The 10,763-nt window shown below is 42.5% G+C and overlaps 1 protein-coding gene across 1 annotated transcript; it reads right to left on the reverse strand.

Moving 5' to 3' along the window:
• Positions 1 to 5,491: 5,491 nt before the first annotated feature.
• LOC119013275 (inward rectifier potassium channel 2) lies at positions 5,492 to 10,697 on the reverse strand. Its single transcript, XM_037087631.1, has 2 exons — positions 10,557 to 10,697; positions 5,492 to 8,361 (listed from the first exon to the last, which is right to left on the reverse strand). The coding sequence occupies exon 2, from the start codon at positions 8,125 to 8,127 to the stop codon at positions 6,811 to 6,813; it is 1,317 nt and encodes a 438-aa protein (XP_036943526.1). The 5' UTR covers positions 8,128 to 8,361; positions 10,557 to 10,697; the 3' UTR covers positions 5,492 to 6,810.
• Positions 10,698 to 10,763: the final 66 nt, after the last annotated feature.

Here is a 10,763-nt window from a genome sequence, read left to right on the forward strand (position 1 = left end):
TCTGAGAAAAAAAGTTTGCCGTCTTCAGTTTCTGTCCCACTTCCAGACTTGCTAGGGCAATTAGTCACTTTGACTGAATGGTAACAATTTGCAAACGTCACCGCTCTACTACAGCTCGACTTTACTGTCAGCGCTATCGCACCACTTTTCTCGGAAGCAACCCTAAAATGGAGTAGCTGAGTGTAGCAGAGACGTCACACGTGTCAGAAGGCTGGAAACAAAGTCTGTGATGATGAGATAAACCTGTGTGTGCTTAGCTTCGGTCGTGCCTGGACGATCGATTATTTCATACAGTGTTTGGCAAGGCGGACAGAATGTAGAACGAACGTAATCAATGACCGCTTTACTCATTTTTTCCCAAAATCTGCAGGCACGAGTCCAGCTGCCTTTGACGTCCATCGAATCTCCACTGACCGAAAACAGTGCACTCTTTCTGCCCGTCATGTGTTGTGTTGACTGGATATTCACACTCTGTTCATGATTAAGAAAAATGTGTTTTCCCCTTTATTTATCTGAATTTAAAATGATCAGTTCACTCACTCCCATTCTTGACATGAGGAAAAGGGCACCCAAGAGCTACAGAAAATAGGTGATCTGTTTAAAGGCCAGATTTTACTATCCTTTCAGCGGCTGCAACAGCAGTTTGACTAACCCATTTACAAATTAGAGATTTCATTGTTAAAGATACCACCCTTATAATTAATAACAGCACTTTGTGTGTGGAGAAAGCCCTATCTCTACAGATTGATAAGAAATTCATTACTGTTTTTTTTTTACATAGCCCTGAACTCCAAATCTCCTGTTACCTCACAAACCACCAAGCTAGCTTAGGAGAAAGATCTAGGCGTCGCTATAGATGGCGCTGACTCGCAGGAGTTCTGGTCTCAGGCTATGAACATTTCTGCATGTAAACGCACCAAATCCATACAGTTTAGAATTGTACAACACACACGTGTAACACCTGTTGTCAAGAACAAAAGGGACGCTAATGTTTTCCCGCTTTGCTGGAAATGTAATTCTGTGACTGGTAAATATGTTCACTGCCTATGGTCATGTGTGAAGTTACAAAGGCATTGGTCTCGTATTGTTAATGAACTGTCTGCTATCTTCGGTGTCTCGGTATGGATGGACCCTATGTGCCTTATACTTGGTCTCCCAGATTGTTATGGACTGCATTCCTAGTGAATACATCACATGCATGCTTCACCCCAAAATAGATGCTCTCTATAAGGTCTGGGATGCTTACTTACAGCATATCGGGCCCACGCTGTCATCTTCTTTGCTACGTGGATTTCCCGGATCAGCCTAGCCTGTCTTTGTGACTTTAAGTGCTCACTCTCTCCGCCTGCTGTGCCCACGTACCTGCGCTCTGCTGCCTTTTCTTTTTCTGTCATGTCTGAGCAGTTCTGTGTGTCATGCGTTCTGTAAAATTTAATAAAAATATACATATATTAAAAAATATCAATTCATAGGCAAATCAAAAAGGGTCAGCATATCACCGGAGTAACCGCTAACCGCTGCTACTTAGCTACTCAGCTGTGCAGCTTTGGGGCTCAGGGTCTTAGTGTTACCAGGCTGGTAGCATGCTAACCTCAGCTGATACCTCTGCAACACAAATCGTAGGTACATCATCATGTGAAAACTGTAATTTATCGATGCAGCCCCTTTAAAGTCAGCGCGGCCTGATGACCACAGCAGCACACGCGGGACACGAATTGGGGCCAGACACCTACGGTTAAAGCTATTTATAAAGATCCAGTTCCATGGATGTGCCCCATATAAGATCAGAGTCCGATCATTTTTTTAATTTTTTTTTGGTATAATACCCTTTTTCTAAATATGCTCAGGAAAGACTTTGTCCAGACTGCACGCACTTCCTCCTGAGCAATAAATATGCCTGTAGATTTGAACACTCTCAAAAATGATGTGTATAAACTGTCTGGATGTGACAGCGGCTGAGATGAAGCAGGGGTGTTTCTGGGGGGACAAGAGGAGGATGGAGCGCTACGTTTCCTCTGCTCATATCTTTATGTTTTATCGGTTCATGCTAAGGTCGGGAACACGGAATACGTCTGCTCGCCTGGGAGCTTTTTCTGCATTACACAGATGAGTCTGATGCCTCGTCATGTCTTCCTTCACACTGAAGGCTGATGAATTCCTTTTGTTTGTATTCACCAGTCTAATTTGAAGGTCAGGCTGACGTTAATAAGCCTGTTAAGGGGAATCCGCCAGGGAGACGTCATCAGCATAATCGACAGGAGCTCTGTGGCTGGCCACGGTTGTCAATTTCTGTTTAACGGTGCACACATGATGTACTGAATGGCCACCATGCCGTTCAGTTAGATGTTATCACAGAGGTTTCAGGAGTTATGGGGTAAAATTTAAGGGAAGAGGGTCAAATATTGATTAAATATTCATCTATGTAACAAACCATCCTGCAGGAGTCGGAGCAAATGAAAAGCGGTTAAACTTCATCTGCTTTATTTGGTTTCACAACATAATGGCTTAAGGGTGAAAGACTTGTGAAGTGAGCTAAATCTTCTTTTATCAAAGGAAAAGGGGAACTCACTATTTTCACTTCAAGCCAGAGCTTTGTGGCAGTTTCATTGGCTAATGTGGAAAAAGCCCAGAGGCGGCACCCACTTTCTATATGTAGAACCAAATGACATCGGCTCACTGCCTTCCTGTGGACGTGTCTGATCAATAGATCCCCCGACTAAGTCTCATGCTGGCCGAATGCAGCTGTGGATGGAAACTAACTAAAATTGGCGACAGATGTGTCATAGTGCAAACCCACATTCACCTCTGATACAACCATATCGACCACATCTATTTTTCATCAGCATTTTGTGCATGTTTATGCTGGATTAGAGGAGCCGGGTGGGGGATCAGATCCCCTCTGGAGGATTGGATTGTCATGCAGTGTGTGCGTCTGTGTGGTTTTGTGGCTGGATCACCTTTAACATATTTATCCTGTCTGTTGAAACTGCTCTAAGAACTGCTAATGCCCCGCATTAATAGCATCCCTCAAGACACACCGTTGTCCACAGTTTACTGAAATAGATGGGAAAAGTGAGTGAGGCACTCTTTTCATCACTGTCATTGAGTACGACTTCCAGCGAATCTGACTGAGATAGCATGGGGGGTCCCTCTGGGCTCTCGCAGAACTGGAGTGAGTTGGTTTGGTGAAATATAGTAAATGATGGTGTGAGCTATGACAGCTAGCAGCCTGGAATCTGGGCCACAGCTCCAAATTAGAGGCACAGCATGTGTATCCACAGCTAAAAGTGTCAAGCAGGCCTCCGCTCACTGTCTCCAGATGACACATTTTTCGGGGCAAAATGCAAATCCTTGGAAAGTTGTTGCACTGTAGACTCCAGGCAAAAACACAGAAGAATGGCCAATAATAAGTTCAAAGGTCACACACACAGTATAATAAGTTCATAATCACTTTTTTATGCTTTTATTGAAAAAAGGACATACACAGTTTTCAACAACTGCAATATCAATATACAGTATTTGCCTGATAATTTACAAAAGATTAAAAAAAAATCTATACAGTCTCTGGTTTGTGCAGAAAGGTGGGAAGACCCTGGTAGAAAAATAAAGACCTAAGACAGGAGAGGTTTCAGTGTGAGAAAAGACCAAATGTTTTAATAAACTTCCCGACCAGGGATGCAAGTACAGTGTTCTGGTTTCCACTGATGTTATCCAAGAATTGTGATGTGCCAAAATAATACCAAAAATAGTAGTTAAAAAAGCATTAAAGCATTGATCTTGCGTAAGACTGGAGTCAATGTTAAGCAACACGACCTGAGGCCTCATTACAAAAAAAAAAAAAAAAATCGTAACTCCTTAATGACTCAAATTCTAAAGAAACATCCTACCCTCCCATTACAGGAGCTATTCCTTAACTCTCTCCAGTGACTAGCTTCTCCAACATCAATGTTAGCTTCTGTGTGGTGTGGAGGCGATGACAGGCTATGTATACCAATTTATGTTATACATACATACACGTTAAGAAAAGCTAATGAACTAAAAATAATTTGAGCTTTTCGAAATGGCTAAAATCAGTGTTAGCTTCTCCAGCAGGCTAGCATTGATGTTAGCTTCTCCAACAGCTAACGGTAGTGTTAGCTTCTCCAGCGGGCTAGCATCAATGTTAGCTCTTGTGTCATGGAGGATAGCCTACACTGTATGCCCTAATGCATGTTAAGGGGAGTTCAAAGCTAACAGGGACAGAAAAGGCTAACATCAATGTTAGCCGCTGTAAAGGGTTCACAACAGTGTCAGCGTTTCAGCAGGCTAACATCAGCTTCTTCATGAATTGGAGGGGAGGATAGTCTATACTGTACACCCAATACATATTTAGCAACATTTAAAGCTAACAGGCCAACATCAAGGTTAGCTGCTCCAAAGGGCTGCTTATAACAGCATTAGCTTTTCCAGCTGACTAACATCGATGTTAACGTCTCTGTGTCATGGAGGATAGCCTTTACTTTATACCCTAATACATGTTAAGGGAAATTTAAAGCTAACAAGGACACACAAGGCTAACATCAAGGGTTAACAACTGTGTTAGCAGGCTAACACTGACGTTACAGGTCACAATATTAGCTTCTCCGGTGAGCTTACATCAAAGTTTACCTTCTCTGTGTCATGGCAGAGAGTATGTAATGTAAACCAATTCGTACATGTTTCTGGGAAATGTGAAGCTAACACCAATGTCAGCTTCTCCAACATTGATGTTAACAGGGTTAAAGCAGTGTTTACTCATCCAGCTTCTCTGTGTCATGGATGTGAGGATATACTGTATACCCATTAATAGCCTATATGTTTAGGGAAATTTAAAGCTAACAGGCTGAATTCAATGTTAGCTTTTCCAGCAACAGTGTTAGCTAACCTCTCAAGCATTGTAACATCAATGTTAGCTTCACCAATGGGTGAACAACAGTGTTAGCGTCTCCGGCAGGCTAACAACAGTGTTAGCTTCTCTAATATTATACCTACAGTTTGATTAGCTGTTCGATTATGATATTTAAGTGTGCATATTGTTTTTAATCTTCATGTCATTGTCATACAGACATAACAACAGTTGTGCAGCCATTTTGGTAAATTATTCAGAGTTTAAGCCATCCTAACTTTGTAAATTCCTCAGTCATGGTTCTGTAGGCTAATTGCTAATTTACCACAGGCTGACTGTAAATTCCTCAATCAAGTTCAGAATCATGCAGAGTTAAAAAACGAGTTAAGCGGAGATAGGATTTCCAGACTTTCTGTTAAAAGGCCCATGATCTGTCTCTCTCTCTCTCTCTCTCTCTCTCTCTCTCTCTCTCTCTCTCTCTCTCTATCTATATATATATATATATATATATATATATATATATATATATATATATATATATATATATATATATATATATATACATATATATATATAAACAAGGTAAGGGCCCATTCAGAAATGACAAATAACTTCACAAGACCCACAGTGGTGAAGTGTGAGGGGTTAACTAGGATGTGTCCAAATTCTGTACCATGCCAAGAACACTGATGTTGAAAAAGAGCAGACTACGGCAAAAGCAACGCCAATAATTCAGTGTTTTTAACAGCCACTGAGGTGGTTCAGGTGTTAAATCAACATCAACTAACAGATGGTTGTCTCTTATATGTACACATTTGGCTCTGGGTAATTATGGGAGGAAAAAGTGCACTAAGGGAAAACACACTGACAGAATCATGCTCATCTACATCTAGAAATATCATTATAGGCTGCATCTGCAATCTTCAAAATGGATACTTCAAAATGACAAATAATACATTTTGGCTCCTAGATTTCTCTCTAAACATACAATATGTAACTTAGCAGCACTTATCATCAACATTCATAACCTCGGCTCAGGGTTGAGCTTCCTGTCACGTCTTACCACTGATCTGTATTGCACATTAGAATATGAAGACCTGCAAGGAGTGGCAGTATACTGCACAGTAAATCACCTCTGTATGCTTCAACTTCCTCTTCTTCCTATAACATATACTGCAGTGTGTGCTCAGTCAAAACCAAAAGCAGTGCTGGGACTTTTGTTGGGACACACACTGCAAAATTTGCTATACTGACACAAGATGATAGTTAGCATAGTGTACTTGTGCTCATAATCTCTTGCAAAACATCTCTTTTCTGCAACACCAAGCCCACCTCAATGAAGAAGACTATAAATGTACTTTGCTAAGAGACCAGCTCATTAACAAACAGTAGTCTTTGTGCAGGTGGTTAAAATGGTTGCATTTAAAACAAGATTCCTGAACTTTAAATGACTAGAAATATATAAATTTAGGTTGGCATTTGAAAGAAAATCTCAAAAATTCAGGCTCAAATGTTTTTTTTGTCAATATTTTGAATTGAAATTGAATATATTTTATTATTGCATGTGACATTTTATACCCAGGAAACGAAATGCAAGATGTGCAAACTAGGAATATGTTTCTCGAATAAATTATAAATTGCATTTTTTTTCCTGAACCTAATTGGCTGTCCTACGTACATATTTTAAGAAGGCCAGACTGCAGGGCGTGTACGTGAAGGCAACTTACCCATTTTTATCCATCTAACTCCATGCAACCACTTAATTTATCACCACTTTTCCTATAAACAGTGTAACATGACTGGGTTTCCATGTTGTCTTGTGCAAGAGCATCTGCATAGAGAACTTCACCATCAAATCACAGTCTTAAACAAACTGCCATGCATTATAAACAACAGCAATCAGACCCAAATGTAAGCTTATAACATATCCTTCTTTACCTCTGTGGTCATATTTCTGATTCTGCTGTCAAAGGCCTTGATTCCAAAGGCAAAGAGTCCAGATTGCATTCAGAGTCTGACACCACATCTGTGATTGTGTCCTCAAGTGCACCAACCTCGACACCCCTCATCTCCCTGTTCTCCTCTTCCTCGAACTCCTCCTCCATTTCGACTTTCTCGAGAGCCACCTCGTTCTCGTAACAAAAGGAGTTCCTTGAGCTGGAGGCGTCAGACTTCTTCTCGGCTAGTTCCCGGGCGCTACAGTCGGGCGTGCTGGGTACCTCGTACGTGTTGTCGAAGCGAGAGTAGTCCACTTTGTAGTAGTTCTTTTCCTCGAAGAGCACCGGCTCGAAGCGGTGGCCCCAGAGGATCTCGCTGGCCACGTAGGAACTCCGACACTGCGTGGTCATGGCTGTGGCCTCGACCATGCCCTCCAGAATCACTACGATCTCAAACTCTGATGTCTCCAACTCCCGTTTGCTCATCTCGTAGAACGGGCTGTCCTCGTCAATCTCGTGCACGATGGTGATTGGAGACACCAGGAAGATTCTGTCAATGCCGCTATCAAAGCCCACGTCAATGTCTACCTGATCCAGAGGGATGAACTCACCCTCGGCGGTGGTGCGCGACTTGAGCAGCTGGGCCCTGACGTGGGCCTCCACCAGGTGACTCTTCCTCAGGTTCCCCACACGCCACATCAAGCAAAGTTTACCATCCCTCATGGCCACTGTAGCATAATGGCTGAACACCAAGGTCTCATTCCTCTTTTTGGGCTTGGCCATCTTGGCCATGACAGCGCCAATGATGAAAGCATCGATGATGCAGCCCACAATGCTTTGGAAGACAACCATGAAGACGGCAATGGGGCACTCCTCTGTCACATAGCGGTAACCATAGCCAATAGTGGTTTGGGTTTCCACTGAGAACAAGAATGCAGCGGTGAAGCTGTCCACATTGGAAACACACATCTGAGTATCATTCTCTAGGTCCCCGTACGAGAGGGCCACTACCCAGAAGACTAAGCCAAAAAACAGCCACGACAGCAGGAAAGAAAGGCAGAAGATGAGCAGCATCCAGCGCCAGCGGATGTCCACGCAGGTGGTGAAGATATCTGCCAGGTACCGCTGGCCTTTCTCACTCATATTGATAAACTGCACATTGCAGTGGCCGTCCTTCCTGACGAAGCGGCTCTGATGTTGGTGCTCTGTGTGCGGCTTGTTCACGTTGCCATTTCCGTAACCGTTCGGGACGGCAATGGCGGCCAGCTTCATGCCGTCTTCCTCAGAGGACACGATGCTGTAACGGTGGCTTCGCACACTCCCCATTACTTCCGCCTGGGAGGGCTGGGCCGGTTCTGCTTTGGAAAACAGTCTAAGTTTTTGGTAGAAGCGTTGGAGAAACAGTTTTGAATGATCCCGGGTACAGACTCAGGCAGAAAATGTGGACAGCAGGACTAGATCCTGCGGGGAGAAGCGGCTGAGCGAGCCTGTGCTTCTGCAAGCGAGCTGTGCAGGTCACTCCTCTCTGAAGGCTGCTTTGGACCTCATCAGTGAAGTGGGCTGTGGAAATTACAGACAGAGAGAATAACAGTTTTAAGTAATTGGCAGAAACCAGAGCAAAGATCATAGAGTGTTGGGGTGTGCGGTTACCTGCTGTCTAAATAATGCATCGTACACTCAAAGTTAGCAACAGCATTATTGCAAACACAGACAATACACAGTGTACAGTGTACACAGTGCCTTCGGAAAACACAGATAATGCATTGTCGCTGCATTAAAGATATTACTCAAACACTTAGATGGCTGACGAAGTGGGAGAGGATGTTTACTGTGCTTAATGTAAGTATTAATTAGGCAGGTCGGTCCGCTGGGAGCTGAGTCAAATTACAGATCAAGTTCAGGTGAATCCCGTGAACCACCGAAACAAAGATATGCAGAGCAGCTTTAAACTCTGTAGATGCAGATGTAGAAGAAAAACAGATTTTTTAATGCTTAACAAACTAAATAAACTCTTAAAGGACAACGCAATTTCATATTGTTTTACTTTGTTTATATGTGGCGGACCCTGCCAGCTTTCTAGAGTCAAACAGTTGTTGATTCAGTTATGGAAAACAAATAATGCAATGCATTGAGTTAAGCATGTTTATTTATAGTTTCAATAAGTTGCATTTGCAGCCAAAACTAATTCACAGCCACAGTTTGGACCAGCACATCATCGAACAAGATTAAATGAGCCTCGCAACTTTTCAGAGAAAGGCAGAGTGTCTTTCTCTGAAGGCCACAGTGTTATACAGTATGTAACAGAACAACATGGACAACTAAATTAGAAAAGATATCGATTTGGTGTGTGTGGTCTGAAAGGTCCATTAAAATACAACACCACAGGCTACAGAAGGCCACGGTCGGCCAGACGTGCACTGCGTGTGCTGATATAACGCCCCACCTCCAGTTATGACCGTCATCAGTGTCGAAAGGCGAGTATGGAATAAAAAAGTCTTGTAGTCAGATATTCTAAGTAAACTTTCCTTTGATTTAGCTTTGAGAACACGGTGCGGACGCCACAAAGGAAACTTTTCTTGTCATTTTGATTCAGTTCGCTCATCATCTTCGAAAGTCATGTGGGAGGTGATGTGCCGGACGTGATCCTAAATCCTCCTGCATCGTCTTTGTTTTTCTCAACTCATGATGTCACCGCTGGGTCGCCCAGAAATAGCAACCTGTCACGCACACTGTTGGGAGTATGGGGCTCCATTCATTCACAGCTCAGAGCTTGCCAAATAATTTGTTTTGTTCGATTTTTTTTTGTTCGTCATTTTGTGTAGGATGATGAAAACGCAGCAGCTGGGCTGGATTTCTCCTGTCTCATTCCAACTTTTGTAGCGATGACCTCCTTTTTTCTAAGCACGATTTCAAGTTGACCTCAGGCTCATGTTGGCCCGTCAGTCATCTGTTTGTTTAAGGAGTATTTTGGCTGCACAGGGGCCTGCCTTAGACGTGACTAGAGAGAAGTAAAGATTGAGAAGTGGTGCTTTAATACGTTTATCTAGAACAGCCTGCATGTTCTCAAATGGGAGACCACAGCGCAAACTCTAACTTTAGTGGTGTTGATTGCGCTGACACTGACGTCCCGCTCTCTCCTCTCTGTCAGTTTATTGGGTTCTTTCATCCGCTCACTGTGTTGCATCCCTTATTAAAGCGGGTTGGTGCGTGGTGACAGGCCAAGGCTCCCAGACAAGGCTGCACGACCTGTGATTGTTTGTTTTGCATGTGGTCTAAATTAGAGTCAACTGCTGAGGCAGATGGAAACTGGTTACATAAAGCTGCTCTATTTATCATTACACGAATCAATAACTATGGCCGATCATTCAACAGATGCTGTCTTTTGATATCAGTCTTTGCAACACCTCTTATTTTGCAATAGAAGCCATCAAATTTTTTAACAGTAATGGCACATCATACTTTAAAAATAAATAAATAAATAAATAAATAAATAAATAAAGTTGAGAAAATTCACTTCATGCTTAGACATTATTATCTACAACCTGCAGTCTCCAGCGGCAGATGCATGAAAAAAGGCATTTATTATTAATAATAATAATAATAATAATAATAATAATAATAATAAAATAACTTATTGTGAATAATGGTGATGTTTGAAGCTATATTATAACACATGACAGATTATTTCTCACTGCAGAGCATTTCCACCTCACTCTCATAATTACAGACAAATCTGTCCCTCTTATTCCACCTACCTGTTGGTCCCCGCGGCGCAAATCTGCCGTCTCCCTGTTGTAATAAGTCCCATATGCGCCGGATATGATGATGCGCACTGCGTCCCTTTTGATTCTTTTAGTGTGTTCACTTAGTTTCCCATCTGGCGCTGCGAATTCTGCCATAACCCTCTCCAGCAATACTGAGTGAGGAATATGTTTTCTCGTTGTCACAGACGGACTTTAAAA

This window comes from Acanthopagrus latus, chromosome 23 (assembly GCF_904848185.1).
Source record: "Acanthopagrus latus isolate v.2019 chromosome 23, fAcaLat1.1, whole genome shotgun sequence".
Taxonomy (NCBI): domain Eukaryota; kingdom Metazoa; phylum Chordata; class Actinopteri; order Spariformes; family Sparidae; genus Acanthopagrus; species Acanthopagrus latus.

What these genes read in the sequence shown, in the direction of transcription:
- LOC119013275 (XM_037087631.1), bottom strand. Translation starts at nt 8,127, where the DNA reads ATGGGGAGTGTGCGAAGCCACCGTTACAGCATCGTGTCCTCTGAGGAA.